Here is a 27,352-nt window from a genome sequence, read left to right as displayed (position 1 = left end):
AATATACTCCCCTATTAACCACGCCCTTAACCACGCCCCCGACCCACCCCGACCGACCCCCCACCACCCCCACCCCCCACCCCACCCCCCACCCCCACCTCCCGGTATCGGAGGTCTCAAGGTTGGCAAGTAAGTCTCTTGTTTGCGTGTTTGCGTGTTGGCGTTTGGGCTTCCTGGCGGGCTGGCGCTGGCTGGTCTCTGTGATCCTGTTGGCGTGTGGTTGCCGGTCGCGTTTTTTTTTTTTGATCGCTTTGATTTGATTGGGTGGTGCTGGCTGTCTGGGGGTGTTGTGGCTGCTGTTTCTGCTGCCGTTTGTTTGTGGTGTGGGCGCCCGTGGCTGCTGGGTCTGGTGCAGGGGGGTGGCTGATGTCGTGACTGGTGGCAGCGCGCGCGCGTGGTGGTTGTCGGGGCTGACAAACTGTGTGTATATGTATGTGTATGTGTGTGTGTATGTATGTATGTATGTATGTATGTATGTATGTATGTATGTATGTATGTATGTATATATATGTGTATGTGTATGCATGTGTATGTGTGTGTATGTGTACATGTGTATGTTTATGTGTATGTATATATATATGTATGTATATTTCTGGGGGTACGTTCTGGGCCTGCCTGTCGGGTGGGGGTCGGCGCCTCAGGCTACTGCATCCGGACTGCGTGTCTGGAGCTCCTGGGTCCCACTGTCCATCCCTTCCGGGTGCCCATCTTGGTTGGGGTCTGCTGGGTCTGGTCCCTGCGTCTACTGTGGTAGCTTGGTGCTGCAGGGTATTCCGAGGTGCTGCGAGTCGGCCAGTTGTTGGGGTAGCGACCTTGTGTGTCAGCATGTCTGTGATCTTCTTTTAATTATTTTTTATTTTATTTTTTTATCAATAGATTTAATTATTTATTTATTCTTATTTTTTTAATATATTTTATTAATATTATTATTATTATTATTATGTATTTATTTATTTTATTTATTTATTCCCCTACCTCAGGGGGGGGGACTCGGCGGGGCGGTTGCTGGTTGTTCCATCTCCATCGTTGGGGTCCCTGCGGGTGGGGTGGGTGGTTCCTGTGGCCCCGTGCTGGGTGGTCCTGTGGCGGCCGGCTTGGGTGGGGTGGCAGTGGGCTGGCCTCGCCGCGCTCTCCGGTGGGGCGGGGGCGGTCTTCCCGTCCGGTTGCGGGGGGTCTCCGGGCCCCTCGGGCGGGGCGTCCCGCCTTTCTGTCCGTGTGGGGTGTGGTCTCTCGCTGGCTTGGGGTCTGGCTGCCCCCTGCTTTTCTCGTGCCTTGTCCTCTGCCGGGTGCGTCTGTCTGCGGCCTGCTGCTGGCCCTTGTGGGCGGCGCGGTGGGCCGGGCTCTGGGGTCCCTGTCGCTGTCCGGCTTGGCTGCGTGGGGGCGGTGGCCCCTGGTTCCCTGGGCACCACACCTACTGTTTGTGGGATGGGCTCTCGGGGAGGCTGGGGCCGTACTCTGGCTCCCGCACACACTGGGAGTCAAATGTATTGTACATGCAAATTCACATATACTCACACACATACATACAGACATACATAGGTACCTACGCTCCCACATACATATACAAATAAATACAGTACATATTTACACACTCAAAGTTCGTACATCCACACGCACATTCATTATACAAACATACTGTATACACATACTGTACATATACATTCACTGTACAAACACACATATACACATACTGTACATATACAAGTACATATGCACACATACACTCATGCACATAATCACGTTTCATCAAATATATATTAACGTTGTTGCCCTAGGGTAAACTGGGTATAACACATGGCACACTGACAAAGCTTAACCTATTGTTGCTATAACAATCTACAAGGTTAATGTAGGTTGCTTCTCTTTCTTCCCCTCCATTTTTCTGCACTCTTTCGTATCTCAAGTTATCATTACGTATAGGTATTGTTGCATTTGAACAATTGTATTGTTGATAATAAAGGTAAAGTATTGGTATTGTTTATTATCAATAGCACTATTTCTATTGGTATTCATATTGCTCCATTTTTAGTGTAATAATGCTCATTGTCATTTCTGTATTTTTATTTTTATTTTCGCTAACTGCTTATTTGCTATTACTTTTACCATCATATTTGTACATGTTACATTTGCTGATGTTGCTCTGTTGTTGTTGTTGTTGTTGTGTTTGCTGTTGTTGTTTTTGTCTCTCTGTCTAATCCCCCTCTTGTCCCCACAATTCCCCCCTCTGTCTTCCTTTTTCTCTCTTTCTATCCCCTCCTGCTCCGGCCCGGCTGCACCAAATGATAATATAAATACATTTAATAAAGTCAAAATACAAGTAAGGCAACAAGAGAAGTATCCTACACTTCTCTTTTGTAAAGTAAATCTGAACAGCCGATATGGGCATCTACATCTGCTATATCAGGGGTCGGCAACCCAAAATGTTGAAAGAGCCATATTGGACCAAAAAAACAAAAACAAATCTGTCTGGAGCCGCAAAAAATTAAAAGCCATATTACATGTGTCATGAGATATACATTTAATTAAGAGGACTTAAAGGAAACTAAATTAGCTCAAATATAGCTACAAATGAGGCATAATGATGCAATATGTACATATAGCTAGCTAAATAGCATGTTAGCATCGATTAGCTTGCAGTCATGCAGTGACCAAATATGTCTGATTAGCACTTCACACAAGTCAATAACATCAACAAAACTCACCTTTGTGCACTCAAGTACAACGTTAAAAGTGTGGTGGACAAAATGAGACAGAAAAAGAAGTGGCATAAAAACACGTCCTAGAAAGTCGGAGAAAGTTATGCATGTAAACAGACTATACGGTGAGTTCAAGGACCGCCAAAATAAGTAGGACAAAACGGCGCTCGCCAAATACTTGAATCAGTGAAGCATATTTACTATAAACAGTGTGATTTATAACAATTACGGAAGTTTGTGTCATGTTTGTCCTCCTACAGAAACCATACTAAAACAAAAAAATTTATTTTTTTCCCCTCATCTTTTTCCATTCTTCATACATTTTTGAAAAATCTCCAGAGAGCCACTAGGGCGGCGCTAAAGAGCCGCATGCGGCTCTAGAGCCGCGGGTTGCCGACCCCCGTGCTATATGATTTGCCCGAGAAGCTGGGCAGGACATTATTAAAAAAAAAAAAAAAAAAAAAAAAAAAAAAAGGTTGGCAAGTATGATATATATATATATATATATATATATATATATATATATATATATGTATAGGCTACTGCATTGTACTTTTGAAAACATAGTATATGTAACACAAACCAAAGCTGAGAAAGCAGGCAGGATTACTAAGTACTAACCATGTCACAGGTTAAAAAAGCTCTGCCTCTCTGGTTCTGCTCCCTGAAGGTTTCCTCCCATGATGCCAACAAAGCTTGTTCTGACAAAACACCTGCTCTCCACCCTGCAGCCCATCCTCTTACACACACACTGCATCTACACACTCTGCATCTACACACACTCTGCATCTACACACACTCTGCATCTACACACACTCTGCATCTACACACTCTGCATCTACACACTCTGCATCTACACACTCTGCATCTACACACTCTGCATCTACACACTCTGCATCTACACACACTCTGCATCTACACACTCTGCATCGGGACACAACGCCTGACGCAAGACAAACATTTGCTGGACGACACCCTCATGCGCGGAGAATGTAAACAACACTTTATTTGATTTGTGTATTTATTATTGCCTGCAACACAGTGGGTGAGCAACACAGTACCTCTCGAAGACGTAACGCAGGAGCACAAAGCCCAGAGCCAGGGGCAGCGCCATGAGGAGGTCTCCAGGTAGAGGTCGCTCGGAGTCGGCCAGCCGGTTCATATCCTGCCAGGTCACGCCTGGAGGAAGCCAGTAGTCCTCTTTCCACACGTCAGGCAGCAAATCCATTTGGCTGTGGAAGGAAAACTGTATTTATTGTCCATTTTCACACTGGGTCTCACAATTTTTTTTCCACTCAGAAAATAATACAGTAGCATAGAAGGCCTAAGTATTCATTAAAAACAATGGTTATTTAGCACATATATCAAATATTTACAGCCACTTTAACATCACACACAGTTTAAACCAGGGGTCACCAACCTTTTTGAAACCAAGAGCTACTTCTTGGGTACTGATTATTGCGAAGGGCTACCAGCTTGATACACACTTAGATAAATTGCCAGAAATAGCCAATTTCCTCAATTTACCTTTGACTCTATGTTATTATTAATAATTAATGATATTTACACTTAATTGAAAGGTTTAAAAGAGGAGAAAACACGAAAAAAATGACAATTAAATTTTGAAACATAGTTTATCTTCAATTTCGACTCTTTAAAATTCAAAATTCAACCGAAAAAAAGAAGAGAAAAACTAGCTAATTCGAATCTTTTTGAAAAAATAAAAAAATAATTTATGGAACATCATTAGTAATTTTTCCTGATTAAGATTAATTTTAGAATTTTGATGACATGTTTAAAATAGGTTAAAATCCAGTCTACCGTTTGTTAGAATATATAACAAATTGGACCAAGCTATATTTCTAACAAAGACAAATCATTATTTCTTCTAGATTTTCCAGAACAAAAATTTTAAAATTAATTCAAAAGACTTTGAAATAAGATTCAAATGTGATTGTACAGATTTTCTAGATTTGCCAGAATAATTTTTTAGAATTTTAATCATAATAAGTTTGAAGAAATATTTCAAAAATATTCTTTGTCGAAAAAACAGAAGCTAAAATGAAGAAATAAATTAAAATTTATTTATTATTCTTTACAATAAAACAAATAAATTTACTTGAACATTGATTTGAATTGTCAGGAAAGAAGAGGAAGGAATTTAAAAGGTAAAAAGGTATATGTGTTTAAAAATCCTAAAATCATTTTTAAGGTTGTATTTTTTCTCTAAAATTGTCTTTCTGGAAGTTATAAGAAGCAAAGTAAAAAAAATAATGAATTTATTTAAACAAGTGAAGACCAAGTCTTTAAAATATTTTCTTGGATTTTCAAATTCTATTTGAGTTTTGTCTCTCTTAGAATTAAAAATGTCGGGCAAAGCGAGACCAGCTTGCTAGTAAATAAATACAACTCAAAAAATAGAGGCAGCTCACTGGTAAGTGCTGCTATTTGAGCTATTTTTAGAACAGGCCAGCGGGCTACTCATCTGGTCCTTACGGGCTACCTGGTGCCCGCGGGCACCGCGTTGGTGACCCCTGGTTTAAACAGTAACACTGTGTTGGAATATTTGATCCAGTGATTCCTTGGCGTACCACTAGATGGAGCTACTGGCACGCGTACCACTGTTTAAGATTTTATTTCATGTACTACAGTAGTAAACAATCAACATTTTTAAATCCGATTATTCACACGGTTGTTGTTAATTAATTTAGATGAATCACAATTAAATGTAATTCATTTCTAACATATACAGTATTTATTTTGCGTGAGCGAAAAGGGTCAAGCAAGAAGGGAACATAAATGTACTTACACAACTATTTATTACCTGTTACTCCTTTTGTGTTGTTCATGTGCTATTTTAGGCTGCAGAGTGGGCATAAAACTTCATGTGCAGGTTTTTGGGTATGGAAAATGTTGTCTGATCGATAATCATGATGGATTAATACAGTGTTTCTTCTGGCGCACACAAAAAAAACAGACAGAAGTCTGGAGCTAAAGTCATTGAGAAGTCTCTTAAGCGCAAAAAAATATGACTAAAGTGCTGAAGCGGTATTTTCATTTGCACTTTAATTTTATTGACAGTTTATCTCAGAAACATATTAATTATTGATTAATCATTTCAGCACAACATAATTGAATGTAAACATAATTATTTTCAGTTATTTATGAGTCCCTTCTTATGCAGTATATATATACTTATTTTCTCATCAGCCTGACCTAAGCCTAAGATTTATGTGTTATCTAAATAACAATATTTGTTATTGACACATGGTTTCATTATTTGACTAGGTTAGACATAATTAATGAAGAGTAAGATTACAACTTCAATGTTAATATATGAGTGGGCCCCGGGCCCCACTGTCGTGAAAAAGTTGGGCCCCGAGGTCAAAACGGTGAACAAGCCCTGGATAAATCCATTTTAATTTAGACAGCCTTAATATAAAGCCTCGATTAGAGCCTGTGGATATATTTTTGTTATTCATAAGAGACAAATAACAACATGATTATAATATTAATTAAGATATTTATAGATATGGAGTCATCTTAAAATGACATAATTCTAATTAGTGCACATTATTTGGAAATATAGAAAGTGAACCCACTCCTAAAAGGCCCTAACATCAGGCTTCTTTCATGTAAAGTGAAAAATGTAATCAATACACTTATATAAATGAATAACAACAACTGTAATACATTTATTTAAGTGCATGAATAACAACAACTAAAATACATTTAAATACATGAATAACAACAACTAAAATACATTTATTTAAATACACGAATAACAACAACTAAACTACAGTTATTTAAATAAATGAATAACAACAACTAAACTACATTTATTTAAATACATGAATAACAACAACTATAATACATTTATTTGAATACATGAATAACAACAACTAAACTACATTTATTTAAACACATGAATAATAACAACTAAAATACATGTTTGAGTTTGAGTTTGAGTTTGAGTTTATTTGGAACATGCAAGCATACAACATGATACATCACAATTTCCAGTTTCTCTTTTCAACATGTTCGAAAAGGAGTAGGAAGAAGCAGAGCTTATTTAATCCTACCCCTTTTCTTTACATAACAGATGCTGATACTTTTTTCTTCACTTCCTGTTCTCAATTTATTTACAATAAACTCCAATAGGTAATCACAATAAAAATAAATAAATAAATAATAGTAAGAATTTAATAATAATAATTGGTGAAGAAAGTCATATTTCATATGATGATATAAGTAAGATTACTTTAAGAATGAATGAATGGATGGATGAAATAAATTCAGAATGTTTATCATGGTTCTTCTTCTTTGTACTTTGTAAACACTTTAAGTTTGAAGAGTTTCTTGAAGTGGATCATATTAGTACATTGTTTGATTGCTTTGCTTAATCCATTCCATAATTTAATTCCACATATTGATATACTGAAGGTCTTAAGTGTTGTACGTGCGTACAAATGTTTTAAATTACATTTTTCTCTAAGATTATATTTCTCCTCGTTTGTTGAGAAGAATTGTTGTATATTCTTGGGTAGCAGGTTATAGTTTGCTTTGTGCATCATTTTAGCTGTTTGCAAATTCACTATGTCGTGGAATTTCAGTATCTTTGATTCAATAAATAAAGGATTTGTATGTTCTCTATATCCAACATTATGTATTATTCTAAATGATGTATTTAAATACATGAATAACAACAACTATAATAAATGTATTTAAATACATGAATAACAACAACTATAATACATTTATTTAAATACATGAATAACAACAACTAAAATACATTTATTTTAAATACATGAATAACAACAACTATAATAAATGTATTTAAATACATGAATAACAACTAAAATACATTTATTTAAATACATGAATAACAACAACTATAATAAATGTATTTAAATACATGAATAACAACAACTATATTAAATGTATTTAAATACATGAATAACAACAACTATATTAAATGTATTTAAATACATTAATAACAACAATTAAAATACATTTAAATACATGAATAACAACAACTATAATACATTTATTTAAATACATGAATAACAACAACTAAAATACATTTATTTTAAATACATGAATAACAACAACTATAATAAATGTATTTAAATACATGAATAACAACAACTAAAATACATGTATTTAAATACATGAATAACAACAACTAAAATACATTTATTTAAATACATGAATAACAACTAAAATACATGTATTTAAATACATGAATAACAACAACTAAAATACATTTATTTAAATACATGAATAACAACAACTAAAATGCATTTATTTAAACACATGAATAACAACTAAAACACATGTATTTAAATACATGAATAACAACAATTAAAATACATGTATTTAAATACATGAATAACAACAACTAAAATACATGTATTTAAATACATGAATAACAAAAACTAAACTACATTTATTTAAAGACATGAATAACCACAGCTAAAATACATTTAAATACATAAATAACAACAACTCTAATACATTTATTTAAATACATGAATAACAACAACTAAACTACATTTATTTAAATACATGAATAACAACAACTAAACTACATTTATTTAAATACATGAATAACAACAACTAAAATACATGTATTTAGATACATGAATAACAACAACTATAATAAATGTATTCAAATACATGAATAACAACAACTAAAATACATTTATTTAAATATATGAATAACAAAAACTAAAATACATTTATTTAAATACATGAATAACAACAACTAAACTACATTTATTTAAATACATGAATAACCACAACTAAAGTACATTTATTTAAATACATGAATAACAACAACTAAAATACATTTATTTAAATACATGAATAACAACAACTAAACTACATTTATTTAAATACATGAATAACCACAACTAAAATACATTTATTTAAATACATAAATAACAACAACTAAAATACATTTATTTAAATACATGAACAACAACAAATAAAATACATTTATTTAAATACATGAATAACAACAACTCTAATACATTTATTTAAATACATGAATAACAACAACTAAACTACATTTATTTAAATACATGAATAACAACAACTAAAATAAATTTATTTAAATACATGAATAACAACAACTAAAATACATTTATTTAAATACATGAATAACAACAACTAAAATACATTTAAATACATGAATAACAACAACTAAAATACATTTATTTTAAAGACATGAATAACAACAACTAAACTACATTCATTTAAATACATAAATAACAACAACTAAACTACATTTATTTAAATACATGAATAACAACAACTATAATACATTTATTTAAATACATGAATAACAACAACTAAACTACATTTATTTAAATACATGAATAACAACAACTATAATACATTTATTTAAATACATGAATAACAACAACTAAAATACATGTATTTAAATGCATGAATAACAACAACTATAATACATGTATTTAAATGCATGAATAACAACAACTATAATACATTTATTTAAATACATGAATAACAACAACTAAAATACATGTATTTAAATGCATGAATAACAACAACTATAATACATGTATTTAAATGCATGAATAACAACAACTGTAATACATTTATTTAAATACATGAATAACAAAAACTAAAATACATTTAAATACATGAATAACAACAACTATAATACATTTATATTGCTAAGATATTTGCAATGTGACTTAAATCATAATGTAAAATATTAAAAAAAAACATACATTTTCGGTTTAATTATAGTCATAATAGAATAGAATAGAATCAATCTTTGTCGTGAAAAATAGTCTTTGGCTTGCCAACACAGGACACAAATACCATTAAAATAAAAATATTGTCATTTAAAAACATATAATAGACAAAATAAGAGCAGGGGTTAGGTAAACGTAATAATAAGAGGAAAGATAAGTTAAGAAAAGTATCAGTAAAACATAGAAGTTCAGGTGGAATTATAAATATCCATGGCATTTGGTATAAAATATTATTTAAAATGACCTTTTGGCCAAAGGAGCTCTATAAAATAAAATAAAAATTGTAATGAATGAATATAGCAACAAAAAGCATCATATACACAAGTGATCATTTCACTTGTATTTGACTTTTCTATTTAAAAAATGCACCTTTTGCAACTCACCTATCAGTGGATCCGACAGGTAGATCAAATGTTCCCTGCTGTGATGACGCTGCTTCACTGCTGCCTCACTCTGCCGGTCCCAACTACACACCCCGCGTCAAGTTAGCGGCAAAACAAGGAAGCGGCGTAAACTCTCATTTTCAAAATAAACTACAGATTTGCGTTTCAACCTTACATCCTATGGCAACTAAACTGATATAGACTGTGGGGAACGAATGGTAAAGACATAAATCGCCTCTCACAATCTACTTTGTGAACATTGTCGACCTAATCTTGAGGTGAAAATCAGGAATTGTTTTCGTGCTTTCAATGTACTTCCGGTTGGCTGCTCCGACGGTGAAGCGAGTCAGTAATTAAAACGAAATTGAAAATGTTCACTCAAATACTTTTTAGACTACTTTTGTATCGGATTCTGAACCTCTGAATGGCACATGTGTACATATATATTATAAACAAATGGCATAAATAATGTATGTCAGGAAGTAAGACTAAACAAAACACTGTTGTCATTCATTACAATGCAGCCAACAAACCAACAGGAAGACACCGGAAGTCCAGAATGAAGTCAACCTAAAAGTTTGCTCAATATATATATATGTGTATATTTTTTTTTTTTCCTCATACCATTCCTCCTGTCGGCCGTTTGTGTTTATCATCATAAGAGATAAAACCTGCCAGATAACATCACTCCTGTCATGCAAATACTCTTTGTCACGCTCCTGTGCCATTTACCCGTACACATTTCCACAGGTGTGTCAGGTCACCTGCGTCCCACTTGTGCAACATCCTGTGTTTGTGTTGTCGTGCGCGCTCCGACATCATTTGCATGCACACTATATTGCCAAAAGTATTTGGCCACCCTTCCAAATGATGAGAAAATAAAATCAAGCACTTAGGCATGGAGACTGTTTCTAGAAACATCTGTGAAAGAATGGGCCGCTTTTAGTGATTTCCAGCGTGGAACTGTCATAGGATGCCGCCTGTGCAACCAATCCAGTCGTGAAATTTCCTCCCTCCTAAATATTCCAATGTCAACTTTATTATAGGAAAAGCGAAGAGTTTTGGGAACAACAGCAACCCAGCCACCAAGTGGTAGGCCACGTAAACTGACAGAGAGGGGTCAGTGGATGCTGAAGCGCATAGTGCAAAGACTTTCTGCACAGTCAGTTGCTACAGCAGGGGTCCACAAACGGCCGGATATGGCCCCCCAGCGTCCAAAATCCGGCCCGCGCGAAGTCCCAAGTTTAAAAAAAAAAAAAAAAAAAAAAAAAAATTTTTTTATTTTTTTATTATTATTATTTTTTAAATCTGTCCTTTCTAGTCCATTTTCTACCGTCTCCTAAGCCACTCAGGCAAATCATATTGTCTAAAAATGCATTTTACCATCGATAACGTGACATGCCGCAAGTGCGCTCTTTCAGTCAATTAGTGCGTATATATACATATACATATATAAACACACATATATACACACACATATATATACATATACATATATATACATATATACACACACATATATACACGTACACATATATATACATATACATATATACACACACATATATACACATACATATGTATATACACATATACATATATATATACATATACATATATACACACGCATATATACACATACACATCCTTATATATACATATACATATATACACACACATATATACACATACACATATATATACATATACATATATACACACACATATATACACCTACATATGTATATACACATATACATATATATATACATATACATATATACACATACACATATATATACATATACATATATACACACACATATATACACCTACATATGTATATACACATATACATATATATATACATATACATATATACACATACACATCTTTATATATACATATACATATATACACACACATATATACACATACACATATATATACATATACATATATACACACACATATATATACATATACATATATATACATATATACACACACATATATACACATACACATATATATACATATACATATATACACACACATATATACACATACATATGTATATACCAGAGGTGGGACCAAGTCATTGTTTTGCAAGTCACAAGTAAGTCTCAAGTCTTTGCCCTCAAGTCTCGAGTCAAGTCCCGAGTCAAGACAGGCAAGTCCCAAGTCAAGTCCAAAGTCAAGACTGGAAAGTCTCAAGTCAAGTCCCAAGTCCGGCATTTTAAGTTTCGAGTCCTTTCAAGTCCTTTTAACCACAGACTAATATATTTACACAGATTGTGTATGCTTTTAAAACGCTGTATTTATTTATTAAAACAAGTGCATTTAAAATTGCAGGGACTGTATATCCCTTGCAGACTGTATTGATATATATTGGTATATAATGTAGGAACCAAAAATATTAGTAACAGAAAGAAACAACCCTTTTGTGCGAATGAGTGTGAATGAGTGTAAATGGGGGAGGGCGGTTTTTTGGGTTGGTGCACTAATTGTAAGTGTATCTTGTGTTTTTTATGTTGATTTAATTTAAAAAAAAAATAGTAATAATAATTTTTTGTATTTTTTTATTTCTTGTGCGGCCCGGTAGCAATCGATCCACCGACCGGTACCGGACCGTGGCCCGGTGGTTGGGGACCACTGTGTTAAAGTATTTGGCAGAGGCTTTTATCCAAAGCGACATACATAAAAAATACATATAAAACAATCACTGTAAACATGATCATTTAAGGGAAGAATGTAATACAAAATATCAATACAAAGTGTCAAGACAGAATAAACTCTCTGATGCTGCGTCTACTTATAAGATGTCTATGGTTATAGTGTTAGCAGTGAGTTTACAGCCTCACTGATTTAACAACACAGCAAATAAAAGTCACGTTACTTAGCCAATAAACGTTAGCTTACATTCAAAACTTACCGTTCTGTTTGCAACTTCAAATGTCGAACGAAGTTGGAAGTTGTTGCAATTCGTTTTTTGTTGACCAAGTCGTAGTTTTAATACCCGAACGAAACTATCTTTGACGTAATTTTTCCTCACTGGCGCGTTGTTTGAGAGCTATTCTTCGTTGGTTGTTCTGCAATTTGATTGCATGAATGCCGTGGGATGAAAACAATGTAGATCTAATTTGATTGGCTGTTGTACTGACAGACACACACGCTGAGAGAGCGCACACTCCCTGACAGACACACACACCGACACACGTACACTTTGGAAGATACGGAGCGCTCCCGAATAACTTTTTAATCGTTGGGTTTTGGGGAAAGTAGCAAGTCATGTCAAGTCAAAAGGCTCAAGTCCAAGTGAAGTCACAAGTCATTGATGTTAAAGTCTAAGTCGAGTTGCAAGTCTCTTTACATTTTGTCAAGTCGAGTCTAAAGTCATCAAATTCATGACTCGAGTCTGACTCGAGTCCAAGTCGTGTGACTCGAGTCCACACCTCTGGTATATACACATATACATATATATATATATATATATATACATAAACATATATACACACACATATATACACATACACATCTTTATATATACATATACATATATACACACACATATTTACACATACACATATATATATATATAATAATAATAATAATAACTGGGATTTATATAGCGCTTTTCTAAGTACCCAAAGTCGCTTTACATGTTAAAAACCCATCATTCATTCACACCTAGTGGTGGTAAGCTACTTTCGTAGCCACAGCTGCCCTGGGGTAGACTGACGGAAGCGTGGCTGCCAATTTGCGCCTACGGCCCCTCCGACCACCACCTATCATTCATTCAACATTCATTCACCAGTGTGAGCGGCACCGGGGGCAAGGGTGAAGTGTCCTGCCCAAGGACACAACGGCATGGTAAGAGGCGGGGAGCGAACCTGCAACCCTCAGGTTTCTGACACGGGCGCTCTACCCACTACGCCATGCCGCCCCAATATATATACACGTATACAAATATATATACATATACACACACACACATATATATATATATATATATATATATATATATATATATATATATATATATATATATATATATATATATATATATATATATATATATATATATATATATATATATATATATATATATATATATATATTAAAAGTTTGGGGACCCCTGTGCTACAGAGCTCCAAACTTCGATGTGACCTTCCAATTAGCCCACGTACAGTACGCAGAGAGCTTCATGGAAGGGGGTTTCCAATGGCCGTGCGGCTGCATCTAAGCCATACATCGCCAAGTCCAATGCAAAGCGTGGGATGCGGTGGTGTAAAGCACGTCGCCACTGGACTCTAGAGCAGTGGAGACGCCTTCTGCGCCTATTGCTAAACTCCGCCCCTCACTCACTCTCTCCGATGCCGAGAGGCTCGTCCACGCCTTTGTCTCCTCCAGGCTAGACTACTGCAACACACTTCTTGTCGGGATCCCCAGCAAGAAGATCCAGAAGCTGCAATACATACAGAATAGTGCTGCTAGGATCCTGATGAGAGTGCGGAAATATGACCATATCAGAACCAACTCTCAAATCCCTTCACTGGCTTCCTGTTCCACTCAGGATTGAATACAAAGTCTCCCTACTGACCCTCTACGTCAAAGAACTGCTCACCCCCAAATCCTCCACACGACACCTCCGCTCCGGACAGACTAACCTCCTCCAACCTCAGAGGACAAAGCTACGAACAATGGGAGACCGGGCTTTCTGCTCCGCCGCTCCCAGTCTGTGGAACGCTCTCCCTGACCACCTGAGGGCACCACAGACTGTGGATGCTTTTAAAAAAGGCTTAAAAACCCTTCTTTTTAAAAACATTTTTAGATATATGCATACTAGTTTTAGCTATTTGGCTGTTCTAGTTTTTATTTTTATTTATTTTATTGAATTATTTTATTTTATTTATTAAAAAAAAAATCTATTTTATTTATTTATTTATTTTTTTAATACACTGTAGCACTTTGAGGTTGTTTACTCAATGTAAAGTGCTTTTTACAAATAAAATCTATTAGTATTATTCTCTGGACTGATGAATCACGCTTTTTCCATCTAGCAATCTGATGGACCAGTCTGGGTTTGGAGGTTGCCAGGAGAACGCTACATTTCGGACTGCATTGTGCCGAGTGTGAAATTTGGTGGAGGAGGAATTATGGTGTGGGGTTGGTTTTTCAGGAGTTGGGCTAGGGCCTCTTAGTTCCAGTGAAAGGAACTTTCAATGTGTCAGGACTTGGTCCTTGGGGTTTGTTTTTCCGGAAGGCAACGGAAAGTTGGCGCGGGCAAGGCGTGAATGTGAGTACAATTTTTTTAATTAATCCATCAAAAAAGGAACAAACAAAAAGCGCTCACGGCGGAGGTACAAAACTTGGCTAATGAAAACAAAAGACTTGCACAAAGGCCAAAAAACTATGAACAAGAAACAAAAACTTACTTGGCATGGAACTGTGAACATGGCATGAAGAAGAGTGATCATAAAGTGTGATGTCGCCAGGCAGACTAACTGAAAACAATGGGCTTAAATAATACAGACATGATTGACAACAGGTGTGTGAGTCCGAACGTGAAAACAAAGAGTCCAAAAACAAAACCGAACATAACTAAAACAAAACATGATCACACAGACATGACAGAATGCTCCAGGATACCAAAACATTTAGGACAATTCCATGCTCCCAACCTTGTGGGAACAGTTTGGAGCGGGCCCCTTCCTCTTCCAACATGACTGGGCACCAGTGCACAAAGCAAGGTCCATAAAGACATGGATGACACGAGTCTGGTGTGGATGAACTTGACTGGCCTGCACAGAGTCCTGACATGAACCCAATAGAACACTTTTGGGATGAATTAGAACGGAGACTGAGAGCCAGGCCTTCTCCACCAACATCAGTGCGTGACCTCACCAATGCGCTTTAGGAAGAATGGTGGAGAATTCCTATAAACACACTCCGCAACCTTGTGGACAGCCTTCCCAGAAGAGTTGAAGCTGTAATAGCTGCAAAAGGTGGACCCACATCTTATTGAACCCTATGGGTTAGGAATGGAATGGCACTTCAAGTTCATTTGTGAGTCAAAGCAGGTGTCGATGTCGATGGAGGCTGGGATGTGTGTTATAAAAACCCTTTAAACCTGTTCAGGTAGCAAGCACCTGGACGCTGACTGGTTGTATAAAAATGACAGTAATCTACAAATCATCGCAATGACGTGTGTGAAGTGAATTATATTTATATAGCGCTTTTCTCCAGTGACTCAAAGCGCTTTTACATAGTGAAACCCAATATCTAAGTTACATTTAAACCAGCGTGGGTGGCACTGGGAGCAGGTGGGTAAAGTGTCTTGCCCAAGGACACAACGGCAGTGACTAGGATAGTGGAAGCAGGGATCGAACATGGAACCCTCAAGTCGCTGGCACGGCCGCTCTACCAACCGAGCTGTACCGCCGCGTGTGATCGCGAAGAGATGATTTGCGTGATTTCGCCTGGTTAGCAGAGTGTTTTGTTCCTGACCAATCAGGGATGACAACTATGGAAGGAGCCTCTGTTGGGAGGTGAATTGTCCGAAGCTACTGAAGCACAAATATTTTCATTTTCCACACTAATGAGCGGCCATATTAATCACCTCTGGCCTTCTTTTTGTGTAGCGCAAAACAAGATGTTGTTTGTGATCCCCCGTTTTGGACTTTCTACCAGATTTGTTAGGGTCCAAATGTGACTACTTATTGAAAGTATAAACGGTGGGTGGAAGTTGCTTCCCAGCAGTTCCACTGTTAGACACAACACCGGAGCCAAGCGTGCAGGTTTCAACCAGGTTTAAATGTACAAACCCCGTTTCCATATGAGTTGGGAAATTGTGTTAGATGTAAATATAAACGGAATACAATGATTTGCAAATCATTTTCAACCCATATTCAGTTGAATATGCTACAAAGACAACATATTTGATGTTCAAACTGATAAACTTTTTTTTTTTTGCAAATAATCATTAACTTTAGAATTTGATGCCAGCAACACGTGACAAAGAAGTTGGGAAAGGTGGCAATAAATACTGATAAAGTTGAGGAATGCTCATCAAACACTTATTTGGAACATCCCACAGGTGAACAGGCAAATTGGGAACAGGTGGGTGCCATGATTGGGTATAAAAGTAGATTCCATGAAATGCTCAGTCATTCACAAACAAGGATGGGGCGAGGGTCACCACTTTGTCAACAAATGCGTGAGCAAATTGTTGAACAGTTTAAGAAAAACCTTTCTCAACCAGCTATTGCAAGGAATTTAGGGATTTCACCATCTACGCTCCGTAATATCATCAAAGGGTTCAGAGAATCTGGAGAAATCACTGCACGTAAGCAGCTAAGCCCGTGACCCTCCATCCCTCAGGCTGTATTGCATCAACAAGCGACATCAGTGTGTAAAGGATATCACCACATGGGCTCAGGAACACTTCAGAAACCCACTGTCAGTAACTACAGTTGGTCGCTACATCTGTAAGTGCAAGTTAAAATTCTCCTATGGAAGGCGAAAACCGTTTATCAACAACACCCAGAAACGCCGTCGGCTTCGCTGGGCCTGAGCTCATCTAAGATGGACTGATACAAAGTGGAAAAGTGTTCTGTGGTCTGACGAGTCCACATTTCTAATTGTTTTTGGAAACTGTGGACATCGTGTCCTCCGGACCAAAGAGGAAAAGAACCATCCGGATTGTTATAGGCGCAAAGTGTAAAAGCCAGCATGTGTGATGGTATGGGGGTGTATTAGTGCCCAAGACATGGGTAACTTACACATCTGCGAAGGCACCATTAATGTTTAAGGTACATACAGGTTTTGGAGCAACATATGTTGCCATCCAACCAACGTTACCATGGACGCCCCTGCTTATTTCAGCAAGACAATGCCAAGCCACGTGTTACATCAACGCGGCTTCATAGTAAAAGAGTGCGGGTACTAGACTGGCCTGCCTGTAGTCCAGACCTGTCTCCCATTGAAAATGTGTGGCACATTATGAAGCCTAAAATAGCACAAGGGAGACCCCCGGACTGTTGAACAACTTAAGCTGTACATCAAGCAAGAATGGGAAAGAATTCCACCTGAGAAGCTTCAAAAATGTGTCTCCTCAGTTCCCAAACCTTTACTGAGTGTTGTTAAAAGGAAAGGCCATGTAACACAGTGGTGAACATGCCCTTTCCCAACTACTTTGGCACGTGTTGCAGCCATGAAATTCTAAGTTAATTATTATTTGCAAAAAAAAAATAAAGTTTATGAGTTTGAACTTTAAATATCTTGTCTTTGTAGTGCATTCAATTGAATATGGGTTGAAAAGGATTTGCAAATCATTGTATTCTGTTTATATTTACATCTAACACAATTTCACAACTCATATGGAAACGGGGTTTGTACATAGATTTTATCAACAGATTTGTCTCCAGCAGGACGTGACTTTTTCAGCCACCTCCGTATCCTATCCCCCCTCCTGCTCTCTGTTAAAGACAACAGATGATTAGATTAACACGTACCACCTGTGAAATCTAATCCCCCGCCAGCCGTGTCTCGCCGTCAGCACATGCCCCGCCCCTATCCGATGGTGCTCGTCCTCAGCACCATAGACAGAGGCGGTGACCTTTGCTCCTGCAGGCGCGCTGGCCACACCTCCCTCCACACGGTGTAAATCAGGGGTGTCAAACTCATTTTAGATCGGGGGGCCACATAAGAGGAAAAAAAATCTACTCCCAAGTGGGTACGATGAAGACAACTTCAGATGGCTTTGTTTACAAATAGAACAAGCACATTCTAAAAATGTGTACAAATCATAATGTTGTTGTGTTTTTTTACACTTACATGTTGCGGTTAATAGTATTCTATCTTTATTTGTCGTTATTTATACTTTCTGAATAAATGATGTGATAATGTTCACCAGTCAACTCATTGATTTTATACTTAGCAAAGTCATGCCGCGGGCCGGATAAAATAATTGGTAACGTTTGACATCGCTGGTGTAAATGATATCGAGCGGTGGTTCTAAACTAAAGGGCTGCGAGCACACCCTAAAACAGGCCTGGGTAATTATTTTGACTCGGGGGCCAAATTTAGAGGAAAAAAATGTGTCTGGGGGCCGACATATATATTTTTTAGGAACACTCATACAAAACCTCACAATAATGTCTGATTGAATGCTAAAAACGTTATGACAGACCGCCTTAAAAAACGGAATAGAATTTAAATTTTTTCTACTGAATGAGACACCCAGAATGTATATGAAAATACAGAATGTGGGATTTACAATATTAACTATGAAGGATAAAACACTCCTGAATGTCGACAAGGCTGTCAGGTTCAAACACCGAACTATTTATTAAACAAGACAAGAAGCAAGGAATCTGTTACGTCTTCGACGCATGGCTGCGATTGTTGTGTTCCCCTCCAACGCAGGAAACAAGCAGGAGTAGCGTGCAGGTAAGATTAAAGTTTTTGATAAATTAAAAGCAGGACAAAAATACAAGACTGAAGACGCTAGCAAGCGTGGAGCTAACCAAAACATAAAATGTCACCAAGGGTGAAAAACAAGGAATGCTAGCGTGTACAAAATCAGCGAGGAGAAAAACCAGGAGAACGTAGCAAACATTGACCCAGAAACTACTGCTGGGTGACAGGAAACTATAAAGGGGAGTGATTAACCAAAACACCTGGTGGGAACACTAATTGCTAAACTAAGACAGGTGAGGAGAATCAGTGCCCATGGAAACCAACAGTAAACAGGGAAAGAGGGTGCACCCAGGAAACAGACTAAAACAGAAACATTACCAACATAAATCATGTCATGATCCGGGTAACGGATCATGACAGAATCAAACAGAGACAGGATTCAATTCAGCTCGTGAGGAGAGCGCGTCGACCTGCACCCTCGTACAGTGTCGCCCCGCCGCTCTGAGGAAAGGGTTCCACGCCTCCTCCTTTATTTGGGCATTTCCTGATTACATAGCTGCAGCTGCTTCTAAGAGGAGGGGTCATAAACAGCTGCACTGGCTCATAAACAGTTCAAACAAAAATGTGCTTGGAGCGGTGTCAGCTTTGCCCCGTCTCTGCTTGTAGACTTCGGGTCCTGATAAGGTCCTTCCTGTGGCTGTCCAAGATCTGAGAAACAGACGCCTCGACGGCGCATTCCATCGCACACAGTGGAGGTTTACAAGCTGACTGCTTTTTGCGTGATAAGATCAAAAGACAGCTTTTGTCTTCACGCAGGGCAACCTGAACTCATAGCAAACAAGTTGTGTGATAACTTATATACGATTATTCTGACAAAGACCTTCGTCGGCTTCAGGAGGCACCAGTCCAGCCACACTCCACTCTTCATCAACGGCACAGCAGTGGAGATGGTAAGCAGCACCAAGTTCCTGGGGGTGCAGATAAATGACAATATGACCTGGTCCCTACACACCGGAGCTCTTGTAAAAAGAGCTCAGCAGCGCATGCACTTTTTGCGTGGGATGAAAAGAGCACAGTTCACCACAAGAGGCCTACTGACCAACTGCCTCTCTGTCTGGACTAGATTCTGCAGTGCCTCAGACTGGAAGTCTCTCTAGAGAGTGGTGAGGACGGCGGAAAATATCATCAGGACTCCTCTTCCTCCTATCCAGATCGCAGAAAGCCGCTGCCTGACCAGAACTCAGAAAATCTGCAGAGACTCCTCCCACCCCCACCAAGGACTGTTTTCACTGCTGGACTCTAGAAAGAGGTTCCGCAGCCTCCGTAGCAGAACCTCCAGGTTCCGTAACAGCTTCTTCCCTCAGGCCGTAAGACTCTTGAACGCATCATAATAATCCCCTCAACTCCCCCCCAAAAACGGATTAAATCGCCGGAATATAAAGACAATATAACGTTTTGGTTTTTTTTGCTTGATACTGTTTGTCTTTGTATTCAACCTTTTCCGGAATGAATTCCGACCCCCGATGTCCAACAGAAAATGCTTATCTCCGCTCTTTAGGACGCGAAATGGCCCATCATAAGGAGGCTGCAGGGGACCGCGGTGGGCGTCGTGGCGGACAAAAACAAACGCTGCTCCCCTCAAGGAAGCGGGAACATGAGACGGCGTAAGGCCGTGTTGAGAAGTGGGGATGGGGGCAAAACTCTTGGCCGCATCGAGGAGAGCAGCTCGCTGCTTACTGGCAGACCAAGGTGCCGTCGTGCTAGGAATAAAGTCACCTGGCACCCGCAGGGGCTGGCCATACACCAACTGTGCCGAGGAAGATTACAAGTCTTCCTTGGGGGCAGTCCGAAGCCCCAGCATCACCCACGGGAGCTTGTCTACCCAAGCACTGTCCTTCAGGGACGCCCTAAGCGCTGCCTTCATGGACCTGTGAAATCGCTCACACATACCATTGGCCTGCGGGTGATACGCCGTCGTGTGGTGGAGTTTCACTCCCAAGCTCTCGGCCACAGCGGCCCAGAGCTCAGAAGTGAACTGAGAGCCCCGGTCGGATGATATGTCCGATGGGGTACCGAAACGGGCAACCCACGTACCAATGAACGCGCGCGCCACCTCCGCGGAGGTGGCGGACGTCAGAGGTACTGCTTCCGGCCAGCGGGTGGTCCTGTCGACTATCGTGAGGAGGTATGTGCAGCCGCGTGAGGATGGGAGAGGCCTGACCAGGTCCACATTGACATGGTCAAAACAGCGCTCCGGAACCGTAAACGGTGCCAGTGGGGCCCGCGTGTGGCAGTGCACTTTTGAGCGCTGGCATGCCACACATGTGGAAGCCCAGTCCCTAACGTCTTTCTTCAGGCCACGCCAGACAAATTTTGCGAGGCCAAGGAGCTCACGGTCAAATGTGCTATATTTCCGCTCGCAGGGGCGCAACTGCCTGCTAAAGAAAGCCAAAGGTTGCCAAGTGCCACCCGCCCACTGCTCATGCACTGCACCTACAGCATAATGTGACGCGTCCGTGGTGATTGCAATAGGAGCATCGGGTAATGGGTGTGCCAGCAGGGTAGCGTTAGCGAGAGCAGACTTGACCCCCAAAAAAGCACTGTGCCGCGCGTCAGACCTGTCTACCATGTGCTTGGGAGCAGCTCCTTTAAGAGCATCGTACAGCGGCCGCATGAGGTCAGCTGCCCGGGGAATGAAACAATGGTAAAAATTTACCATGCCAAGGAACTCCTGAAGAGCCTTAACCGTGAGTGGGCGGGGGAAATTTGCGACGGCAGCAACCTTCGCTAGAAGGGGAACTGCCCCGCACTCCGTGACACGATGTCCGAGGAAGTCGATAACAGACAACCCGAACTGGCACTTAGCTGGGTTGACAATGAGCCCGTGTTGGCTAAGGCGCTGAAAAAGGGACCTGAGGTGGGTCACATGCTCGGCCTGAGAGGTGCTCGCGACCAGGATATCGTCCAAATAGACAAACAGAAACGGCAAATCACGTAAAACAGAGTCCATCAACCGCTGGAAAGTCTGTGCGGCACTCTTAAGGCCAAAAGGCATACGTAAAAATTCAAACAGTCCAAATGGGGTGATGACCGCTGTCTTCGGGATATCAGAGGGGTGGACCGGCACCTGATGATATCCCCGGACGAGATCTACCTTAGAAAACACAGTTTTCCCAGCGAGGTCTTGTATGTGGGGGACTGGATAACGGTCCGGGGTAGTCGCGTCGTTGAGTCTGCGGTAATCACCGCATGGCCGCCAACCACCTCCGGGCTTCTCCACCATGTGGAGGGGCGACGCCCACGGGCTGTCTGAGCTGCGAATGATCCCGAGGCGTTCCATGGTCTCGAATTCAGCTCTAGCGATGGAGAGCTTAGCAGGGTCCAAGGCGCCGGGCTCGTGCGTGCACAGGGGGGCCCGTTCCACACCATGCTTGGCGGTAGATGACGAGAACGTGGGCTGCGCCAGGGTGGGGAACTCAGCGAGGAGGCGCAGAAAAACGTCTGCGGTGGGTAGCATGCTGGAAAGCCTGATGGAGTTCGTCGCGCTGAGACTGCACTTGTACGAGCAGAACGTAATCGCATCCACCAAACGCCTGTTTTTTACATCCACAAGGAGGCCGAAAGCACAGAGAAAATCTGCACCGATGAGCGGCACCGTCACTTTAGCAGTCACAAAGTTCCAACTGAAACGCTGTCCACCAAAACACAGTCCCACGTACCGTATTCCATAAGTGCGGATAGGGCTGCCATTGGCCGCTTCCATGGGGGGGCCATGTGACTCAGACAGCATGTCCAACCTTGATGCTGGCAGGACGCTCCTCTGCGCGCCGGTGTCACACAGGAACCGTCGTCCAGAGAGGGAGTCCTGGATGAAGAGCAGCCTGCCAGTACTGCCGACGCGCATGGCCACTGCGGAGCGCCGGCCCCGGCGTTTCCCGGCGGCGGTCCACGAAAACTGCACGGGGGACGGCACCGCCTAGCTTTGGTCCCGAAATTTGCGTGGAAAAAACATAGTCCAGAATCTGGTTGCCGCCTGGGGGGCGCAGCAGCAGCAGCAGCAGCAGCGAGAGTAGAAGAATCTGCCACGGGTCTTTCTGTCTCAGCCGGAAGGAATGCAGCCACATATGCCGGTTGGGAAGCTAAAAAAAACTTATCAGCTTCAGCAGCTAGTTTACGGCAGTCCAAAATGGCGGTGTTGGCTAAAGCAGCCCGTACCTGAGTAGGCAGGAGTCTCAGGAAATACTGCACGAAGAAGAATCCAGGTCTGTGCTCACCTAAGAGTCCTAGCATGTTGTTCATTAGTTCAGAGGGCTTGCAATCGCCAAGCCCCTGCAACGAAAAAAGGCGGTTAGCTCGCTCCGCGTCGGAAAGATGAAATGTCTGTAAGAGGTGAGCCTTCAACGTGCGGTACTTGTTCCTCTCCGGTGGGTGCGTAATGGCGTTAACCACTTTGGTCGCCGTCGCGCTGCCGAGGGAGGACACGACACAATAAAACTTAGTGTCGTCCTCGGTGATACCACGCAGGGCAAACTGTGCCTGCGCCTGGGCAAACCATGCGGTCGCGGAAGTTTCCCAGAACTCGGGCAGCTTTAGAGAAACCGCATTCGCCGTCATGGTCGATAAGAATCACTGAATCCGTTCAGTGAAGCGTCGGGGTCACCAGTGTTGTGCTCGTAGCGTGAAAGATAAACCACTTGACGTGTAGTTGACACACAAAAACGTGTGCGTCGTTTATTAATCAAAGCACAAGCAAGAATGAACGCTTTCCTCACAAACACTCAAAATATCGCGGGAACAACAAACCCCCACCTTTGTGAGAATCTACTGACGGCCACTTAAAGGGGCCGCGCCGAATTACTCGCTCTTAACTGCACACAAAGAACAACATTGTCATGTACACAATAGCACAGTACGGTGAATGATGATGACAAAGTCAAATAACAGCTGTGGTGAATTATGTCCTTAAATCAACCGCTACAATATAAGACTTTTAAAGTCATTTTGATAGTAGGCTAATATAGACACTTGCATCATGTGTTGTCTTCATTATAACACTTATATAAGACTTTTAAAGTCATTTTGATAGTAGGCTAATATAGCTAAAATAGACAGTTACATCATGTGTTGTCTTTATTATAACACTTATATAAGACCTTTAAAGTCATTTTGATAGTAGGCTAATATAGCTAATATAGACACTTACATCATGTGTTGTCTTCATTGTAACACTTATATAAGACTTTTAAAGTCATGTTGATAGTAGGCTAATATAGACACTTACATCATGTGTTGTCTTCATTATAACACTTATATAAGACTTTTAAAGTCATTTTGATAGTAGGCTAATATAGCTAATATAGACACTTACATCATGTGTTGTCTTTATTATAACACTTATATAAGACTTTTAAAGTCATTTTGATAGTAGGCTAATATAGCTAAAATAGACAGTGACATCATGTGTTGTCTTTATTATAACACTTATATAAGACCTTTAAAGTCATTTTGATAGTAGGCTAATATAGCTAATATAGACACTTACATCATGTGTTGTCTTTATTATAACACTTATATAAGACCTTTAAAGGCCTACTGAAATGATTTTTTTTATTTAAACGGGAATAGCAGATCCATTCTATGTGTCATACTTGATCATTTCGCGATATTGCCATATTTTTGCTGAAAGGATTTAGTAGAGAAAATCGACGATAAAGTTCGCAACTTTTGCTCGCTGATAAAAAAAAAAGCTTTGCCTGTACCGGAAGTAGCGTGACGTCACAGGAGCTAGTATTCCTCACAATTCCCCGTTGTTTACAATGGAGCGAGAGAGATTCGGACCGAGAAAGTGATGATTACCCCATTAATTTGAGCGAGGATGAAAGATTCGTAGATGAGGAACGTTACAGTGAACGACTTGAGAGGCAGTGATGGACGTATCTTTTTTCGCTCTGACCGTAACTTAGGTACAAGCTGGCTCATTGGATTCCACACTCTCCTTTTTCTATTGTGGATCACGGATTTGTATTTTAAACCACCTCGGATACTATATCCTCTTGAAAATGAGAGTCAAGAACGCGAAATGGACATTCAGTGCCTTTTATCTCCACGACAATACATCGGCGAAATGCTTTAGCTACGAGCTAACGTGATAGCATCGGGCTTTAACTGCATATAGAAACAAAAAAAATAAACCCCTGACTGGAAGGATAGATAGAAAATCAACAATACTATTAAACCGTGGACATGTAAATACACGGTTAATGCTTTCCAGGCTGGCGAAGGTTAACAATGCTGTGCTAACGACGCCATTGAAGCTAACTTAGCAACCGGACCGCACAGAGCTATGCTAAAAACATTAGCTCTCCACCTACGCCAGCCAGCCCTCATCTGCTCATCAACACCCGTGCTCACCTGCGTTCCAGCGATCGGCGGAAGGACGAAGGACTTCACCCGATGCGTTTGGCAGCCCGGAGACGTAGGAAGTCAAGGTGAGGTCGGCGGCTAGCGCGGCTAGCGCGGCTAGCGCTCCAACAAAGTCCTCCTGGTTGTGTTGCTGTAGTCCGCTGCTAATACACCGATCCCACCTACAACTGTCTTCTTTGCAGCCTTCATTGTTCATTAAACAAATTGCAAAAGATGTCCAGAATACTGTGGAATTATGAAATGAAAACAGAGCTTTTTGTATAGGATTCTACGGGGTACCATAACTTCCGTTACTCTGACTACGTCATCATACCGCGACGTTTCAGCCGGATATTTCCCGGGAAATTTTAAATGTCACTTTATAAGTTAACCCGGCCGTATTGGCATGTGTTGCAATGTTAAGATTTCATCATTGATATATAAACTATCAGACTGCGTGGTCGGTAGTAGTGGCTTTCAGTAGGCCTTTAAAGTCATTTTGATAGCAGGCTAATATAGACACTTACATCATGTGTTGTCTTCATTATAACACTTATATAAGACTTTTAAAGTCATTTTGATAGTAGGCTAATATAGCTTATATAGACACTTACATCATGTGTTGTCTTCATTTTAACACTTATATAAATATTATATTTTTTTGCGGCTCCAGACCGATTACGTTTTTGTATTTGTGTTCTAATGTGTTCTAATATGTGCTAATGTGTTCTAATATGTTCTAATATGTTGTAAAAAAGGCTCTTTCAACATTTTGGGTTGCTGACCCCTGCCCTAGTACGAACAGAACAACGGAAATGCGTTTCCTACAAACCTGTCTGACCGGAAACTTCTAACCATAACTCGAGTTCCGTGGGTAAATTAAATAAACCCACTACAGTGTACAACTTAAGTGGTCGAACATACTTACTTTGGCGAAATGTGTAATTTTGATGTTCTTAATGACATTCAGCAACGTAACAATAACGACAGAGCAGTACTCTACAGACGTCTCTCTCTCTCTCTAGTATGTACACTACAAAGGAAATGCGTCACTTTCAAACCCGTCCGACCGGAACTCTCTACAAGTTTCAAGTACCTTGGGTGAATTAAAAAGTAAACCCACTAGTGTACAACTTAAGTGGTCGAACAAACTTACATTAGCCAAATGTTTAATTTTGATGGTCGTATTTACTGAGACAGGAAAGTGACATTTGCAAAAGCTGCGTTAAACTTTAAATTCCACTGGTGTAGCAGACTGTCTACCGCCCCCATGAGGCAGTGAAGTGTAGTTCATGATGCTCTTTTCAAACGTAATTACAAACTCATTAATGATCGCAACACAATAGATAGTTTCAACGACACATAAACATAGACCAAACAAATGAAACTATTTTATTGTTGTTTGGACCACAAACGAGACTGTTTTGGTCAAAAAATTGAGAATCCCGGTTCGGTCATGACGTCACTTCCTAAAGTGCTAATCGTTAATCATTCATAAACGATAGCAGCATAGTATCAGCACATGGTCGACACCACAATGACTAGATTGATATTTTTTTTTACTATCACTACATCTTTTTTTTTTCGTTTTGTTTTTGTTGCTCTGGGAAAAAAAGAGCTAGATTTTTTTTTTGTTTATTTAGTAATTTAGCAATATTGA

The 27,352-nt window shown here is 39.8% G+C and overlaps 2 protein-coding genes across 3 annotated transcripts in view; both read right to left on the bottom strand.

The window, feature by feature from the left end:
- LOC133630614 (ceramide synthase 2-like) overlaps window positions 1–26,730 on the bottom strand; it is a 44,606-nt gene extending 17,876 nt beyond the window's left edge. The window contains exons 1-2 of one of the 2 annotated variants that reach the window (XM_062022202.1): window positions 26,621–26,730; window positions 3,758–3,928 (exon numbers count right to left, since the gene is read on the bottom strand). In XM_062022202.1, the coding sequence (XP_061878186.1) occupies window positions 3,758–3,928; window positions 26,621–26,658 (209 nt within the window). In that variant the 5' untranslated portion in view covers window positions 26,659–26,730. Of the gene's footprint in view, window positions 1–3,757; window positions 3,929–9,867; window positions 9,945–26,620 lie in introns of those variants that run through there. The other variant, XM_062022203.1, reaches the window with a different exon arrangement.
- Window positions 106–2,794, bottom strand: LOC133630615 (acidic proline-rich protein PRP25-like). Its single transcript, XM_062022204.1, has 2 exons — window positions 2,703–2,794; window positions 106–1,455 (listed from the first exon to the last, which is right to left on the bottom strand). Exons 1-2 carry the CDS (start codon window positions 2,766–2,768, stop codon window positions 964–966), a joined length of 558 nt encoding a protein of 185 aa, XP_061878188.1. The 5' UTR covers window positions 2,769–2,794; the 3' UTR covers window positions 106–963.
- Window positions 26,731–27,352: the final 622 nt, after the last annotated feature.

This window comes from Entelurus aequoreus, linkage group LG16 (assembly GCF_033978785.1).
Source record: "Entelurus aequoreus isolate RoL-2023_Sb linkage group LG16, RoL_Eaeq_v1.1, whole genome shotgun sequence".
NCBI classification, from domain to species: Eukaryota; Metazoa; Chordata; class Actinopteri; order Syngnathiformes; family Syngnathidae; genus Entelurus; species Entelurus aequoreus.
Note: the sequence above shows the minus strand (reverse complement) of the source record. Positions and strands in the feature narration are given on the sequence as shown.